The 17,114-nt window shown below is 50.6% G+C and overlaps 3 protein-coding genes across 6 annotated transcripts; 2 read left to right on the top strand and 1 right to left on the bottom strand.

Annotated features, from left to right (window-relative positions):
- Window positions 1-73: 73 nt before the first annotated feature.
- Window positions 74-12,094, bottom strand: gigyf1b (GRB10 interacting GYF protein 1b). 4 transcript variants are annotated; one of them, XM_047019980.1, is made up of 24 exons: window positions 11,786-12,094; window positions 10,516-10,917; window positions 10,313-10,376; window positions 9,726-9,855; window positions 9,377-9,472; window positions 8,847-8,961; window positions 8,655-8,760; window positions 8,033-8,253; window positions 7,655-7,869; window positions 7,179-7,314; window positions 6,875-7,033; window positions 6,421-6,569; window positions 6,087-6,318; window positions 5,778-5,977; window positions 5,102-5,199; window positions 4,892-4,983; window positions 4,703-4,776; window positions 4,406-4,540; window positions 4,062-4,253; window positions 3,765-3,940; window positions 3,463-3,623; window positions 3,062-3,303; window positions 2,600-2,708; window positions 74-1,978 (listed from the first exon to the last, which is right to left on the bottom strand). In XM_047019980.1, the coding sequence occupies exons 3-24, from the start codon at window positions 10,345-10,347 to the stop codon at window positions 1,911-1,913; spliced, it is 3,141 nt and encodes a 1,046-aa protein (XP_046875936.1). In that variant the 5' UTR covers window positions 10,348-10,376; window positions 10,516-10,917; window positions 11,786-12,094; the 3' UTR covers window positions 74-1,910. The 4 variants fall into 4 exon arrangements, with proteins under 4 accessions (XP_046875936.1, XP_046875938.1, XP_046875940.1 ...); XM_047019982.1 differs by having other exon boundaries at window positions 4,062-4,250; XM_047019984.1 differs by having other exon boundaries at window positions 4,703-4,773.
- A 278-nt stretch (window positions 12,095-12,372) lies between these two features.
- LOC124468090 (endonuclease domain-containing 1 protein-like) lies at window positions 12,373-13,846 on the top strand. The gene is made up of 2 exons (XM_047020668.1): window positions 12,373-12,833; window positions 13,062-13,846. Exons 1-2 carry the CDS (start codon window positions 12,498-12,500, stop codon window positions 13,653-13,655), a joined length of 930 nt encoding a protein of 309 aa, XP_046876624.1. The 5' UTR covers window positions 12,373-12,497; the 3' UTR covers window positions 13,656-13,846.
- A 1,196-nt stretch (window positions 13,847-15,042) lies between these two features.
- LOC124467971 (endonuclease domain-containing 1 protein-like) lies at window positions 15,043-16,827 on the top strand. Its single transcript, XM_047020505.1, has 2 exons — window positions 15,043-15,397; window positions 15,738-16,827. The coding sequence occupies exons 1-2, from the start codon at window positions 15,092-15,094 to the stop codon at window positions 16,344-16,346; spliced, it is 915 nt and encodes a 304-aa protein (XP_046876461.1). The 5' UTR covers window positions 15,043-15,091; the 3' UTR covers window positions 16,347-16,827.
- The last annotated feature ends 287 nt before the right edge of the window (window positions 16,828-17,114 follow it).

Raw genomic sequence — 17,114 nt, 5'->3', positions numbered from 1 at the left:
TGGTATTATGTTTTCAGTGAGTCTGTCACGTGCGCGCACACACGCGAGATAAAATGGCTGCCAATTTGTTAGATTTCCATTTCTCGAACAGTCTGTCTGTTGATTAACCCAACATGTCGTAGGCTCAGAGATGTTCTTCTGATTCCAAGGCATCTAACAAGGCAGTGTGTTCAGCGGCATGCAGATCTGTTACATGTACAGTATTTCACGTTCAGGGAATATTTCTTCCCTCTTAATCTCCTCAAATCCTTTTAGAACAACTTGTTTGAAGTGTCGATGAACTGTTCTGCATTTCTTTCATTTTTGGAATACATTCATTTTTTCTTTCTTTTTCTTGTGAAAAAAAAAAAAAAAAAAAAGGTTCAAAGAAGAACAATTACCATAGAGGCAGACACACAATATGAACAACATACAATAATGTAGCAGCCTCAAAAGTGCTCCATATACCAAGTCCAAATACTTTTCACTTTGTTTAGAAGTCATTCAAACATTCGATTCAGACGTAAAAAAAAAAAAAAGAGCTACTCTCAAGAGTTCCGAATTCACACGCTTGCTGTGGCCAATCGCCCGCAAGACAACAGGTAACACAGACCAAAACACTGACACGAAGGTACAAGGCAACAACATGCCCTTGGGGAAGGGGAGGGTTCTCTCTGCTCCGCAACCACAACAAAGAGAACAAAGAGGTAAGGTGACAGGGCACTCTTACCGAGAGCAAAATATTTTTTCGGGAGAGGGCCTGAACTGCAGCTGAATACACCAGAGGGGGGTGGTGGTGGTGGGGGGGGGTGGGTCTACCTTTCATCCCTAAGCCTGCTTCCAGACACCCTCCCAGAGCCTCGTGGCACAGGGAGGACCGTTGAGGCAGTAAGCACCAATGACACGAGTGGAGGCCAGCAAACACTCAGGCGTAAACAGGATTTCCAACGTAGACCTTCGACCGGGCATTTCCTGTGGGGGGGGGGGGGGGGGGGGGGGGCAGGCGGGGGCGACGGGGTGGAACCACAAAGCAAAATGGCCTCCGTCCTCAAAACGTTCATGAGCAGAACCGAACAGGACGCGCACGCGCACACCGATTGGCTACCAATCATTCACTCTGACATGGGCAGAAATTGCATACATTCTTCACAAAGTACAAAAACAAAAAAAAGAATCTTTTTGAGAAAAAGATAACAATGGATAAAAGTAAAAACATGGCCTTTTATGCATCTCTGTAAGCAATAAAAAATTGTGCAGGCTGTAAATCGGCCACACAAGGTACACTGGCGGTCACCGAACGTCTCCACGACGACCACCCAACTAACTACTCCTTTGTTTTTCTAAGTGCAAACCTTCAAGTTTTTTTCTTTTCTTAATAAAATTCGTATTTGTTATAGCTTTACATTTTATATCGATTTAAAAAACAACAGTGTCTCTTTCAAAAAAGAATATACTCTCTAAAAAAAACTACCGTTGCATCCCCCCAGATCTTCACTGCGACTGTGGAGGAGCCAGCTTCAGATCCGTACTAAAGGCCTGTCTGCTCGCGCATCCTCAAGTATAGATTCATATTTGTAGACATTATAAATGCAACATATGCACATTTTGCATCCTAAAAAGACAACAAAAAAACAAAACAAAAAATAACATGGAGAAAAAAAATATATATAAACAGGCGAAACTTCATTTCAAATATTGAAATGCCCTGTTAGTAAAGTGCATTAGTTTTGTTTAAGGTGCTTAACTAAGTGCTGGAGGATCTCTCCTCCATCCTCCTTCCCCTCAGGGAGGGTGAGAGGGTGGAGGGGAACCTGCTTCACCTGCTTCTCGGCACGTGGGGGCAGAGGAGCTCAGCAGTGCACATTCGTCGTGTGTGTGTGTGTGTGTTCCAGGTGTAAGGCCTCAGGTGGATTCAGGTAGATACGGCTGGATCAGTAATCCTCCACGGTTTCCATCTCCCCCAGGTTCATCCTGTCTCCGGCACCCAGGAACGAGTATCCTGAGGAGAGAGAAGACAGCTGAGTTCAGCCTCCCAGAGAAGAAGAGAGGGAGGCTTGGGTCCAGCAAGGCTGGGGAGGTCCAGGGGACTTGGGAGAGAGGAGGGTTGGTCCAGGGGGCTGGGGAGAGGGAGAGAGAGGAGGGGAGGTCCAGGGGGCTGGGGAGAGGGAGAGGAGGGTTGGTCCAGGGGGCTGGGGAGAGGGAGAGGAGGGTTGGTCCAGGGGGCTGGGGAGAGGGAGAGAGAGGAGGGGGACGGGAGGTCCAGGGGGCTGGGGAGACGGAGAGAGAGGAGGGGAGGTCCAGGGGGCTGGGGAGAGGGAGAGGAGGGTTGGTCCAGGGGGCTGGGGAGAGGGAGAGGAGGGTTGGTCCAGGGGGCTGGGGAGAGGGAGAGAGAGGAGGGGGACGGGAGGTCCAGGGGGCTGGGGAGACGGAGAGAGAGGAGGGTTGGTCCAGGGGGCTGGGGAGAGGGAGAGGAGGGTTGGTCCAGGGGGCTGGGGAGAGGGAGAGAGAGGAGGGGGACAGGAGGTCCAGGGGGCTGGGGAGACGGAGAGAGAGGAGGGTTGGTCCAGGGGGCTGGGGAGAGAGGAGGGGGAGAAGAGGGTTGGTCCAGGGGGCTGCCTACCTAGGATGCTGGGGTCAGAGTGGAGCATCATGCTTGATTTCTTCTTCATCTTCCCTCCCTGGCCGTCATACAGGCCTCCCTTCCCCATCTGAGCAGACTGGAACATGGACTACACACACACACACACACACACACACACACACACACACACACACACACACACACACACACACACACACACACACACACACACACACACACACACACACACACACACACACACACACACACACACACACAGCAGGAAGAGGACGACAACACAAAAGGTCAGTTATAAATCCGTCGTGGCTCCATGACTAAGAGGAGTAGGGACATCCCAGCCCCTGTGAAAGGGCTGGGGGGGGAGAGGGCTGGGGGTGCAGGCGGCTGGGGGGGGGGGGGGAGAGGGCTGGGGGAGCAGGTGGCTGGGGGGGAAAGGCTGGGGGTGCAGGCGGCTGGGGGGGAGAGGGCTGAGGGCTTTACCTGCAGAGGAAAGTTGTTCATCGACAAGCCGGCAACTTCTTTTGAAAGCTGCTGCACCTGCTGCTGCTGCTGCTGCTGCTGTTGCTGCTGTCTCTGGTGGTTGGCTTTCTGTTTGGCACGGCGCTCCAGGAACTGCTTGGCAAACTCTTTGGCTTCGACGGTGTCGCCCAGGTAGGAGCGGATGAAGTCATGAACCTCGTAGGGAGACTCCACCTCCTTCAGGTAGGCCACGATGGTAGCCACTGTCCAGGGACACACACACACACACACACACACACACACAGGTTAGACCAGGAGACATTGAGAGGTTGTGTGAGGGTGTGTGTGCGTACCGTCCAGGGCGGAGGAGGAGCTAGTGGTGGAGGTGTTGAGGGCGTGTGTGAGGGTGTGTGTGTGCGTACCGTCCAGGGCGGAGGAGGAGCTGGTGGTGGAGGTGTTGAGGGCGTGCAGCATCTGCTCACACCAGGTGGTGAAGCCGTCCTGAGGCTGCTTGATGCCCTGCAGCAGCTTCAGCAGCTTGTCCTCCTCCTCCGTGCGCTTCCTCCGCAGCATGTACTGCTCACTGCAGCATCACACACGCACACACACACACACGTTAATATGTACACACAGCATTCACACACACACAAACACACACAAATCCTACTTTGTGGCACACATACAACCCCCAAAGCTCCGCCCCCTCCTTCCCTCCCCCTGGTACCTGAGCGAGGGGCTACTGCGGCTGTTCTTCATGCCCATGTTGCGGAGGCTGTTCTGGTTCTTCAGGGCTTCCTCCCAGACGCTCATCCCTCCAGAGCTGCCTTTGGCCTCCATGCTCCCGCTGGACCACATCCCCCCACTGCCCTCGCCCCACTGGCCCATCGTCAGGCCTCCGTGCTGCGACACACACACACACGCGCACACGTCAGTGCGGAACTTCACAACACCTCCTCATCCACGACCTGAGCGTGTGTCTGTGAGAGCGTACTCGAGTATGAGTGTGTGTGTGTCCTCTCACCCTGTCTCTCTGCTGCTGGGCCCTCTGCTGCTTCAGCAGTCTCTCCGTCTCCAGCTCCAGCAGACTGAGGCTCTTCCCCGGCTTGGAGAGCCCTGAGGGGCCCCCGCCCCAGCCCCCCCCGGAGGGGCCACAGCCAGGGGCCTGGCTCTGCTGCAACAGCTTCATGATCAGCTCCTGCTGCTGGCGACACTGCTGGACACACACAGAGAAAGAGACTGCTTAGACTGATGGAGGGAGAAGAAGAGAGAGAGACTGCTGGACATAGAGACTACAGCGCCTCCTTCAGGGAGAGAAGTAAATCTGGCTGGAAGACACACACACCCCCTGACACACACTCCCAGTACCTGCTTCCGACGATACAGCTGCTCCTCCTCCTCCCTCCTCTTCTGCTCCTCCTGCTGCCTCCTCTTCTCCTCCCTCCTCTTCCTGTCCTCCTCCTCCCTCTTGGCCCTGAGTTCTGCCTCGCGCCTGTCCTGGAGCTGAGCACGAGCAGAGGCAGGGTCAGTCAGATGAGTCACAATCAGTCAGTGGTTTACAGTCAGTTAGGGGTGAGGATGGGGGAGAGGGAGTGGATGAGAATGAGGGCGTGGATGAGGGCATGGATGAGGGCGTGGATGAGGGGGTGGATGAGGATGTCCTACCTTCTGAAGCTGCTCCAGGGACGGCCCCTGAGTGGAGTTACTCATGGTTAAGTCCCAGAGGTTGGCCTCACCTGCTATGGACGAGACCACCTCAAAGCTCAAAAACTGGCGTTTGATGCTCAAAAGGAATGTCTGTGAGTGTGTGTGTGTGTGTGAGAACAGCTCAGGTAGTGTTACTACTGGGTGTACCTGATGTTTGGGAGGCTGAGGTATGCATGTCCCACATGGGCCCATTATCTGGAACTGACATTGACCTGTTCATCAGGCCAGACTCTCCACCCCTGCAGACAAACAAACATCAGTATTCTACAAGTAGCTCCTAACGCACGCACGCACACACACACTGCAGTGTGTAGGGGGGAGAGAGCAGAGACAGACAGAGGGGGAGGGGGGGGCTACCTGTTCATGTGCTGGAATCTCATCTGGAGTTGCTGGTACAACGCTGCAGTAGCTGCCTGCTCTAACTGCTTCTTCAACAGCTCTTGGTCCATGCTCCCCTGGACAGAGACAACATGTCACACACACACACTAGGGCTGGGCGATATATCGAATATTAGCGATAATATCGCAATCATTTTGACGACAATGTAAAATTCAATAATTATTTTGCTGGTCCTTGTTTTGTGTTTTAAGATCACCGTCTGGCTCCTTTGGGTTCACACAAACTCTTTTTGTCCTGTCACATAAGGACCTCTGCATGAATTGTTCCATGTAAGGTTCATTTTCATTTCATTTTCATTTTGTCAAGTAGCATGTTATGACAACTGATTACATTTGCACTACACATTTTGTACTTTGCAAACAATAGCTGTTCTATCAACAACAACAAAATGTTGTTTTCTAGTGGGGGCAAAAGAAAATCATGTTTTTTTATTATTTAAATGAAAATGAAAACATATTCAATATATAACTCGATGTCGGGTAAATGTACAATATCGAGATATCTTTTTTGGGGGATATTTCGCTCAGCCCTAAAACACACACCTGGAGCTCCTACGCACAAACACTAACACCATAACAAACACACACACCACTCACACACACAGTAACACACACAGAGAGAGGTCTGACTCACAGAGGACGCCCGGGGTGGAGGGGGCTGTCGTACCAGCAGGGGTGGGGGGGAGGGGCCGGGGGAGAAGGGGACACGCCCCCACATCTTGATGACGTCGCCCAGGGGCTGGAAGCCCTCGTCACAGCCCCTCTTCACCAGCAGCGTCATGGTGAAGTAGCCCGCCTGGAACCACTCGCACATCTCCACCGTGGAGAAGGGCCCTGTGGACACCACCGGGGGGGGGGGGCAGGGTTACATCCAGTGTTATAGTGTGTGTGTGTGTGTGTGTGTGTGTGTGTGTGTGTGTGGGGCGTGTGTTAGTGCATGTACCTTGGATCTCTCCCTGAGGGTCCTTGTAGAACCACTTCATGGCCGCCTCACTGGAGAGGGGCAGGGCGCTGGCGGAGAGGGTGTGTCCGGAGGGGTGGGGGTGGGAGGCGGGGTGGGAGTGGGCGGCGGGGTGGGGGTGAGAGGAGAGGTTTCGGGCGTCCTGCAAGCCTTGAGTGAAGCACTCTTCCTCTAGAGAGGTGTCCTGGAGAGACGCGACCATCTTCTCAGCTTCCTGAGGGAGGTGAGGTGAGGATAAGAACTGAGCATTTGACAGCAGACCCAAGAGATCGCAGGTTCAAATCCCCCCTGTGAGCCCTCAGTGTGGACTCCGTACCTGCTGCAGGTGCTTCATGCCCTCGTCCTCCTCTGCCTCCCCCGCGCTGGAGGAGAGGAGAGACGCCGCGAAGGAAGGAGGAGGCAGGAGGCCGGAGGAGGTGGGGGGATCTGGGCTCAGCTGGGCACCACCGCCTGGAGATGAACCTCCTGGAGGAGAGAGAGGAGGAGGAACAGAGGAGGAGGAGAGAGAGGAGGAGGAGAGAGAGAGGAGGAGCGAGAGGAGGAGGAGAGAGAGGAGGAGGAGAGGAGGAGCGAGAGGAGGAGCGAGAGGAGGAACAGAGAGAGGAGAGAGACGAGGAGGAGGGAGAGGAGGAGAGAGAGAGGAGGAGGAGAGAGGAGGACTTAAACAAATGGAGGCTCAGTCACCACAAACCCATCCTCTGATCCGCAGTGACAGTGACACCCAGAGGGCCTGAGGGGGGCTGAGGGGGGCCTGAGGGGGGCCTGCGTACCGTGGTGGCTGATTTTGGGGGGCTGGGAGATGGACGCCAGGGCGGGCTCGGGGGCACATCGGCCAGGAGGAAGGTCCAGGCAGGGAGGGGCTGACAGCGCTGGGGGGGGAGGAGGGCTCCTGCGGGTGTCCTCTCCTTCACACACGTTTTTACTCTCTTCTGAGAGAGAGAGAGAGAGACAGAGACAGAGAGAGAGAGAGACAGAGAGACAGAGACAGAGAGACAGAGAGAGAGACAACATGTTACCAGAATGCTTTTGTATGGATTCTTATTGAGAAGGGAATGTGTAGGTGTGGACTCTCACCTTTCTCTGAGAAGTTGTCCTTGCTTCCCTGACAGGCCTCGCCCTCCTCTTCCTCCTCCTCCTCTTCCTCCTCCTCTTCTTCCAAAGCCCCAAACTCCAGCTCCTGGTCTTCAGGAATGGCGTCCTTCAAACCCTTCTGCTAGGACACACGGACAGAACACACTCTCAGATCAGCTCCACACACCCTCAGAACAGCTCCACACACCCTCAGATCAGCTCCACACACCCTCAGATCAGCTCCACACACCCTCAGAACAGCTCCACACACCCTCAGAACAGCTCCACACACCCTCAGAACAGCTCCACACACCCTCAGAACAGCTCCACACACCCTCAGATCAGCTCCACACACTCTCAGAACAGCTCCACACACCCTCAGATCAGCTCCACACACCCTCAGATCAGCTCCACACACCCTCAGATCAGCTCCACACACGCACACCAGTGCAAAACATCACCTTAATCACCAACATTACCTTAATACACATGAAGGCTCCAGAGGCGTCGAAGGTTCCCATCTCTCCGTCCTCCTCGTCGGTGCACCACTCAGGGAGGCCGTCCCTGTCGTCCTCCCCCCCCTCGCTGCCCCGGCGCCTGCGCCCCCCCCCACCCCCCTCGCCCTCACGGAAGTCAAACTCGAACTTCCGGCGGCCGCCGTGGTCCCGCCAGCCGGCCGAGCGAGGGCCTCCGTCTGGAGGTGCGAGAACACGTTACACACACACACAACACGCGTCTTACACTCCAACCCTGTTACTGGACAACTACCATCCTCTAGGTTTGTGTCTGTGAGTATATGTATGTGTATATGTGTGTGTGTGTATACAGATTGTGTGTGTGTGTGTGTATGCTCGTACCATCACGTCTGGACCCAGCGATCCTCCAGTTCCCCCCTGGCTCCGCCCCCTCTTCCTCCTCTTCCTGCTGTTGCTGCAGCTGCAGCTGCTGCTCCTCCCTCAGGCTGCGCCAGTTGTCGCTGTCGGCGCGCCCAAAGTCCTTCCTGCCCAGCGGACCCGCCTCCTCGAAGGCGGGGCGCACCACCTCACGCCTGATTGGCTTCTCAAAGCGCCGCTCACCTCTGAGAGACAGGACGTAGGTAGGCGGAGTCAGAAGTGGGCGTGTGTGGTGTGTCAGGTCAGGTCTTAGGTGGAATATCGGAAGGTTTAAGCAACGTCATAACGTTGTAAGTTTAGATTACATGGGACCAGCAGTAACTCGTCACCTTAAGTAACAGACTTTGAATGAGCTAAAAGCTAATGGGAGCTAACCGTCGCTCCATCAGTCAAAAGACCAGGGTCAAACAATATGTTGTAAAAGGATAGGCCAAACGCATTGACTAAATGAACGCATTCATTTAGTCAAAGCTAGCACCATGTTGGTGTCTGTGCAAAAACAACAAAAAGGCAAAAGCGCTAAGGCTCCTAGGTGATGAACTCCTTCGTACAGAGCTCCTAGTAAGGAAACAGGAAGTGAGGTCACCTGTCTTCCCAACTCTGGCTGCGATGCACCTCTCGGCCGCGTCCAAATCCCACCTCCCCCTCCTCTGGTCCTCTTTGGTAGAACGCACCATCGCCCCTTCCTCGTCCTGTAATCACACACACAGCTCAACACCTGCTCTACTAGACCTTACACACGAGTCGCTCCCATTGGACGGAGTGAGCGTGACCTCACCTCTGCCTCCTCGAATGCCTCCGCGGCCCCTGGCCACGCCCACAGGGGAGGCCCCGCCTCCTTTTCCCATGAGCCTCAGCACGGCTACGCTGTTCACAGACATGGAGAAGTTCCTCTGGAGGGCAGCAACACAGAGGTTAGGAACCACAACACAGGAAGGACAGAGTGGGACAGACAGTGAAAGTGTGGGTTAGAGTGAGGGTGGGGTTCAGGGTGAGGTTCAGGCTGAGGTTTAGGGTGAGGTGGGCTCAGGGTGAGGTGGGCTCAGGGTGAGGAGGGCTCAGGGTGAGGTTCAGGGTGAGGAGGGCTCAGGGTGAGGAGGGTTCAGGGTGAGGAGGGTTCAGGGTGAGGAGGGTTCAGGGTGAGGAGGGCTCAGGGTGAGGTTCAGGGTGAGGAGGGCTCAGGGTGAGGTTCAGGGTGAGGAGGGTTCAGGGTGAGGAGGGTTCAGGGTGAGGAGGGTTCAGGGTGAGGTTCAGGGTGAGGAGGGCTCAGGGTGAGGAGGGCTCAGGGTGAGGAGGGTTCAGGGTTACCTGCTCCTCCTCTGTGAGGGCGACCAGAGCCAGCGGCTGCACAGGCTCATCCTGAAGGATGGCAGCAAACTCCTTATCCTGCATGTCTTCTGGGACCTGCACACACAATGTTATACCACACACACACACACACACACACACACACACACACACACACACACACACACACACACACACACACACACACACACACACACACACACACACACACACACACACACACACACACACACACACACACGCTGAGTCTGTTTCTAACTAAACACCATCTGATGTATGAAACTACTACCTGTTGTCTACAAAGCAGGCCGACTTTTTATTAAAAAGCCCTCGTGGTCCTGCAGCTCACCTTGTTATCTTTGATATAAAGTGCTAGCATCTCCTCGCGGCCATAGCGGTAATCGGCCAGCTTGGACTTTGGCATTGCTGGAGAGGTAGGGGGGGAGGTCATGTGGCCCCCTCGGGATAGTGCACGAAGCCTGGGAGAACCACAACAACAAGCTTTAGAAAACACAAAAGATTCACATTTGAATCGCGATTCAGTCTTCTAGCGATTCACATCAATTCACATGTAAAAAAAAAAAAAAAGAAGAATCGGATCGAATTGTGAGGCACCAAAAGATTCCCACCCCCATTGTAAATCCAACCCAACAACGTCCAGAAGAGCTGGTGAGTCGAGTGCATGGGGGTGGAAGTGATCTGTACAGGATAGGTCCTAGCTCACTGGGATGGATTCAGCTCAGTGGTTAGAGAATTTGACTGCAGACCAAGAGGTTGCAGGTTCAAATTTCCCACTGTGGGTCGCTTTGGATAACCGTGTCTGTAATGTATTCAGTAATGAATACATTACTGGGGGCCAGCGGTGAAGACACCTATTGTGTTTCTACCTGTTATTATTATCATCATAAATTGTTATTCATATAAAAATGAACTCACCATTCTGGGCCGAAGTTAAGAGTCTCTGCAGTCATACTCCTATTAACCCAGGAGCTCAAGGCTTCTGTTGATGCAAGAAGGGCACTCTCATCACATCAAAACACACAGCAAATATACTGTCGTCACCATCCACAAACTAGTAGCTGGAATTTCCACAAAATCAACCAATTCAGAGAGTAGAGATTTTAAACTTAAGTTCTTACCTAGTTGAAAGGATAGGACCAGTGTGGTCCTGATAAGATGTTAGGTTAAAGGCTACTTGGTTGTTCTGTGTGCAGTGGTTTAGAGTCGATGGGCTCTGGTCACAATTTAGCAACGAAGAGCTGATAGCTGCCAGGTTCAGAATAAGGGAAGTGGGAATGTGGTCGGTGGAATGGCGAAATGTGACGTATGCTCCCTTAAAATCAAACGGGAACTAAGACTAGCACCAATAATGTCAATGATCGCAGTAAGATGACTTAATCATGATAATGACGGTGAGGCAGAGGTGTCTACGAGAGATGCACGGGAAGAGAACAATAACTTCTTTCCAACTCCACTTCTCTCGATCCGTCCCCTGCCTGCGTTGTTTGAAATAGTATCTCTTCTTCCTCTCTTGCAAATACCTGTGAATGGAATGGAGGTGTTCCAAGATTCAAAATGTATCATTTTGTTGCTCGTGTCATTCTAAACTAGTCTTGCTAGCTAAACAATAAACTGAATTAAATGTCGTGCCACAAGTTGCATGAAATAAAAGCGTTATATTTTTCATTAGCTACGGTTCGGAAAATTTCTTAAATTCGGTCTAACGTTTGTTAACCTCCTATACAAATCAAGGAATGGTTTTAGCTTGCCATAAACAGCAAGCTAGCAAAATTTTTCATAAATAACGTTACCTCACCACTATCGCATTCCCAACCCCGCTAGAAGTGCCAACATTTAATGTCCAAAATATATCTTAAAAAGTAATTACACGGTTAAGATAAATTTGGCAACACACAGCCAACTATTGGCTAACAAAACAATATATGGCTGGTTAGCTTCTATGCTGCACAAGCGAACAGCTCAAGAGCTCTCAAACGATAACGTGGACGCGTGTTCCCAAAAAAATCCACAGCGACAAATATTTTAATTAGCTTAGTTCATTAACATAAAACTTAACATGGAATGCAGAGATTTTGAGAAAACGATTTACGGGACCACTTTCTTCATGTACCAGTTAGCTATCCCGCTACCGTACGGGCCCCGAGACCTAAACAACACGCACAGCCGCTGTAGCAGCAGCACTATTCCGTAACTTCAGCCCGATGTTTTGGCCTTGACAACACTGACTGTCTACGGCGAGCTAAGTAGCCAAGTTAGCTGGCAATGATGGCTGCACAGCGCATGGTTATTGTTACAACAACATACGTTAAAAAGCATTTAGCGACCAAGCAAACATATTAACGTCCTTTTCAATCAACATAATTGCAAGATATTTCTTTAGCATCTTACCTTTCGTTGCAGACGTATCACACTAGCTAGCCAGCTATGTAGCCAGCTAGCCAGTTGCAATCTCGCTACGCGGTAGATGCAATTTTTTGTTGTTGATTAAATTGAAAAGTAGCTCAATTCAATTTTGTATAACATAGGCATGTATTTCTCTACAACCCATGTATTTCCAAGTTCTCTCTTGCAACAGTATTGTACAGATCTTCAATCAACCACGTTTGATTAATTGTATTTTCTACAGACCAACATTCGCTGCGAATATTTTTATAGCTCGCTTGCTCGTCTTGTTTGTGTTTGAGGAAAAATGGCTGTCTCCCGTTCATCGTTTGTGGAGCGGAGGCAGAACTCAAGATAGTGGGGAATTAGTGCCGCTTGCCGTTCTGGAGTATATTTGCAACGTAATGTGCAAACCGACGGTGATTACAGGTACACACATTGTGTGGATCATTAATCCTATTTTGGTGAGGGTAAAAGGGTTACAATCGCAATTATCAAATAGGCTAGGGATTGTATGTGATGATGGTTCCAACTCCATGGACTATTATGCTCAATAAGCTATTATACAATGGCTAGATATGAACTACACGTTTACATCGGCTACTAGAATTCTTGTCTCCTCTCTTTGCATATCAAACAGAGTAGAAGGCGGAGAGAGTGAGACAGAATACAAGGTGTCAGAGGATGAGAATGAGGTTTAGGAATCAAACACTAGGGCATGTTAAAGACCTTCGTGCCGTTTGCCTCCATGGTTTCCACGGTGAGAGTTCGGTCAGTTCTGACTTGGTCCATGCTGCTGGTTGCCTTGGTGACGGTGCAAGCAGAGGTACAGGCTCACTTTTTGCCCGAGTGCAAAGAGTTTATGTACATGGGCACCCCACCACTGGGACTTCGAGACGGATCGCTGAAAAAGATCTGCCAGCGCTACAATGGCAAGCCACGTTTTGCGACATTGTATGACACATTTGACCACATCCCCGTGTACTCTGCGTACACTTTCAAGCGCTCTGACGGCTTCAAAAAGATGGACGTGTCATGGATGTACGAGCCACAGGTAGGCCCTCATACTCGAAAAAACATACTGCCTTTATGGACAGTGTCTTGTATCTTTTGCACAACAATTTTCATTCTTTGAAAGCTATTATTTTCTTCTTCCCCCTCCCCTCCTATTCAACCCTCCCCTCCTCTCCGTTCACTTTTGGTGTGACAAAAAAAGTTTGGAAAGATTGAAACAATATTCCCTGCTCTAACAGCTCTCCTCGCTCTCCGTTTTCCCACTCAGCTCTCCACAGTCTCAACAGGAGGAAACATGCAACCTTTCCCTCAGGGAGACCTTCACAGCAAGTTCGAGGACGCCCAGGCTGTGTTGGAAGACTATTCCAACGTTGTGAACTACGAGCGAGGCCAACTGAACCCTGACGAGCACCAGGCTGACCCTGACGACAAGGCCGCCACCTACACCCTGACCAACGTGGTTCCCCAGGTCCAGGAGTTCAACAACGGCCCCTGGAAGACCCAGGAGCACACTGTCCGCCAACGCCTCAATAATTACTGCCGCGGCACAGCGTACGTGGTCACCGGGGTAACCACTTCCGGTCACACCATCCGCCGGCACAACCAGAACCGTGTCGGCATACCGACCTACCTGTGGTCTGCCTACTGCTGCATCGATTACGATCACAACGCTCCGTTTGAGGAGCGTTCCAAGTTCCCTGCGTTCGCGTACCACGGGATGAACGTGAAGGCCGGTACGGTTCAGGAGATGTCAGTTCAAGACCTCGAGAGCTTCTTGAAGAAGGTCACCTATGTCGATAAGCGCTTCCAGATTTTTTATGATCACTGTCTGCCCCCTGATAATAGCTTGCACTTGCTTTGAAACCATTTTTTGCAGGGGCATTCTGCTCAAATGTTACATCTGACATCTTTCTTATGTTTGATTCTGTTGGAGGTCCATGTGTTATGAGGTATTCTTCTCTTCATTCAATTAGCAATGCTGTCCTTGACCAGAATGATTACGGCTCTAAATATCTGGACATCATGTCCCAGTTTATTTCCTGTTCAATAAAGACTTGCACACATTTCCCCTTTCTTGTTTTCTTTTGAGTGTCCTGCCAATGGCATGATTTATTCTATGAATAAAGTTTTGAAGAAAATGTGATGATGTGAGGATTACATTTAATGAGTGACAAAGATTGAATGAAGTCTGAATTTAGTAACGTGGTCTGACACAGAAATGGCTATTTAAATTCCTGGCTGTTCTGTTTGTAATTCACAATTCTTATCCGCTGCCATGCTTGTCTTCAGTAGAACCTAATCGGAACCGTAAGCCTTTTGTTCCTGCCAGCTAGATTAGACAGCCAGTTTTACATGTTAGAGCACGGTCTGTCAGCCATGCCTAGACACCTTGTCTCTGGACGTGAATGAGAAAGGGAGAGAGAAAGACAGAAAAAAACACATTCTTGTATGGCAGGTGGATGGTACAGAGGTTTAAGCGCTGATGAGCATGTTCGGTTGTTTCATCATTTGCAGGCAGTGTTCCGTGGCCAAGACCACTAAGAGAGACTGTTCCATGAAAGCCCATATCAACAGCATCTGTCAGGCCTGAAATTTCACATACACATTTAGCAGACGCTCTAATCCAGAGCGATTTACAGTAAGTACAGGGACATTCCCCCCGAGGCAAGTAGGGTGAAATCATTCGGCATGGCCGGGAATCGAACTGGCAACCTTCAGCTTAGTAGCCCGACTCCCTAAGCGCTCAGCCACCTGACTCTGAAATGCAGAGGGACGACAATGACACACTGACACTGAACTGGAACCCTGTGGTCTGGGGTCCAGAGCTCCTCAATGGATCTCAAAGGCAATGGAGATCATTATAATGTAATGATGTATTCATGGAGCAGATGCTGTTGTCCATAGCAACTTACAGTCCAGGGGGATTTGACCCTGTGGCCTGCAGTCAAATGCTCTACCCACCTAGTTTACCCAGTCACCCACCTGATGGTGATGCATGTGCTCGGAAGTGCTAGAAAACCAGGTGATCAGAGAGCTGATATGTTCATGACCCAGATGGATCATCGCCTTTTAAAAAGGTACTGAGCAAAAAAGGCCTCAAATGTTTTCTACGCTCACGTCTCATTCAGTTCAAACTAGGACAGGTTATCAGCTGTCTTTCTGTCACGTGATCGAGTTCCTTTGTGTTTGCTTTGCATGAAGATTTATGACATTTAAATTCTAACTGCAAACCTTTAACTTCCACTACCCTATTCCACAGACGTGCCAGCAAGAGGTGACTACTAGCTGTCCGCGGCCATGCATCTTTTTCTCGGAGGTCTGGTATTCACGCTTGCCCTCAGCTATCACATTCCTGGCGCCTCAGCCACCGTGGTCCTGGATTTTAACCATGTGGAGAGATGCAAGGACTCCCTCTACATGGGAACACCACCGCGAGGTATTATCGAGGTCAGGTTTAAGAAGATATGTCAACGGTACGCCGACAGGCCGCGCTTTGTGACTCTGTACGACCCTCAGAAACACATCCCTGTGTACTCGGCTTACAGCTTCAAGAAGACCGAGGCAGACCGGCGCGTGGACTACCCCTGGATGTACGAGCCACAGGTTAGAGCCAATAATCTGAATGTTATGTATTTAGGTAACAGGGCCAAATGTATTATCATGTTTTCCTACTGTAGCTATATTTACATTTACATATAGTCATTTAGCAGACGCTCTTATCCAGAGCGACTTATAGTAAGCACAGGGACAATCCCCCGGGGTAAGTAGGGTGAAGTGCCTTGCCTAAGGATACAACTTCATTTGACTCGGCCGGTAATCGATCTGCTAACCTTCAGATTACCAACCCGATTTCCTCACTGTTTAGCCACCTGACTCCCTATATATAATTAGCTATATAGCTAATAATTAGACAATTCTCACTTTCTTCCACCTTCTTCTTCAGCTGGCGGAGGTCGATGGGAATGGGAACATGCTTCCATTTCCCACAGGCTACCTACACATGAAGTTTGAGGACAGCCAGGCGGTCCTGGACGACTACTCGGACGTGGTCCTGTACGAGCGAGGCCACTTGAACCCCGACCAGCACCAGTCCGACCCCCACGACCGCGCTGCCACCTACACCCTGACCAACGTGGTCCCAGAGATCCGGGAGTTCAACATCGGGCCGTGGCGCGAGCACGAGGAGCGCATCCGCATCCGTCTCAACAACTACTGTCGCGGCACAGCCTTCATCGTCACCGGGGTAACCACCACGGGGAATATGATTCGCCGGAACAACCAGGATCGCGTTGCCATCCCCGAGGACGTGTGGTCGGCGTACTGCTGCGCCGACTACGATCGCAACGCCCCTCACGACGTCCGTATCCGCTTCCCCACTCAGGCTGCCCTGGGCAAGAACGCCAAAGAGGGGAACACGGTCCACGAGATGACCGTCCAGGAACTGGAGAACCACCTGAAGAGCCGCATGGAGGTGGACCAGAGCCTGCAGCTCTTCTACGACAACTGCATCTCCCCCTCCCCTCTCCCCCTGTACCTCCATCACACCATCTAAACAGCTCTTCCTCTCAGCTCATTCTCTTTTACTCATGCAACCTTAAACTTAATTATATTGTTTCAAAAGAATTATCGCTAAAAGTATGCAGTCGTCTACCTTTGATTGGTGTTTAATGGTTAAATTATGTGTATTTATACAAAGAGTTTATAAGCTGAAAGGAGGGCCTGCCACAGGTCATGCTTGGGGAAAGCTCTCATTATCTAATCTAGCCAAGCAAATTACTTTTACTGTCTGAATTTGCACACCCTTTGCTCCTGTGATGTGTAAATGCCTAACTCTTCTTATCAATCTGCAAGTGATCTGAAGTCTCTTCCTTAAACTATCCACAAACTGTGGTACAGGTGTCCAATATTTTATCACACTAAAACCAATGATCTGATCATAGTTGGCATAGCAATGGAAATCAATATAACATGTTTGTGGTTAAGTTGTGAACTGTACTTGTTTTTACTTTGAATAAAAGCCAATTTGACCACTACCCCACTATATGCTTCTTTACCCAAACACAGTTTATTACAAACATTCAAACACACAGAGCTGTTTTCTAAACATATTACAATTATACAACATACCTACATTACTTGCCAGTTCCACATAAGAACTGTCTGCAGGAGTGCCAGACAGCTACTCAGTTTCCTTTAGTTTATAAAATACATCACCCTCTTTTTCAGCATTAATGCATTTCACCAAGTAATTTGCCTCTCACACGAGTGTGTAATGATGTTTTATGAATCAAGTTACGTTATGTGTGTGGGTTTATCTTCG

The sequence above is a fragment of the Hypomesus transpacificus genome, chromosome 5 (genome assembly GCF_021917145.1).
Source record: "Hypomesus transpacificus isolate Combined female chromosome 5, fHypTra1, whole genome shotgun sequence".
Taxonomy (NCBI): Eukaryota; Metazoa; Chordata; class Actinopteri; order Osmeriformes; family Osmeridae; genus Hypomesus; species Hypomesus transpacificus.
This window is presented reverse-complemented; position numbering and strand designations above follow the sequence as displayed.

Bases quoted from the DNA above. Each gene is read 5' to 3' on its own strand.
- gigyf1b (XM_047019980.1), bottom strand. From the start codon at position 10,347: ATGACTGCAGAGACTCTTAACTTCGGCCCAGAATG. The intron at 8,761-8,846 runs GTGAGGTCACGC...GTGTGATTACAG, and splicing joins AGGCATTCGAGGAGGCAGAG to GACGAGGAAGGGGCGATGGT. The intron at 3,304-3,462 runs GTACGCACACAC...GTCCCTGGACAG, and splicing joins CTCCTCCTCCGCCCTGGACG to TGGCTACCATCGTGGCCTAC.
- LOC124468090 (XM_047020668.1), top strand. From the start codon at position 12,498: ATGTTAAAGACCTTCGTGCCGTTTGCCTCCATGGTTTCCACGGTGAGA. The intron at 12,834-13,061 runs GTAGGCCCTCAT...TTTCCCACTCAG, and splicing joins CATGGATGTACGAGCCACAG to CTCTCCACAGTCTCAACAGG.
- LOC124467971 (XM_047020505.1), top strand. From the start codon at position 15,092: ATGCATCTTTTTCTCGGAGGTCTGGTATTCACGCTTGCCCTCAGCTAT. The intron at 15,398-15,737 runs GTTAGAGCCAAT...CTTCTTCTTCAG, and splicing joins CCTGGATGTACGAGCCACAG to CTGGCGGAGGTCGATGGGAA.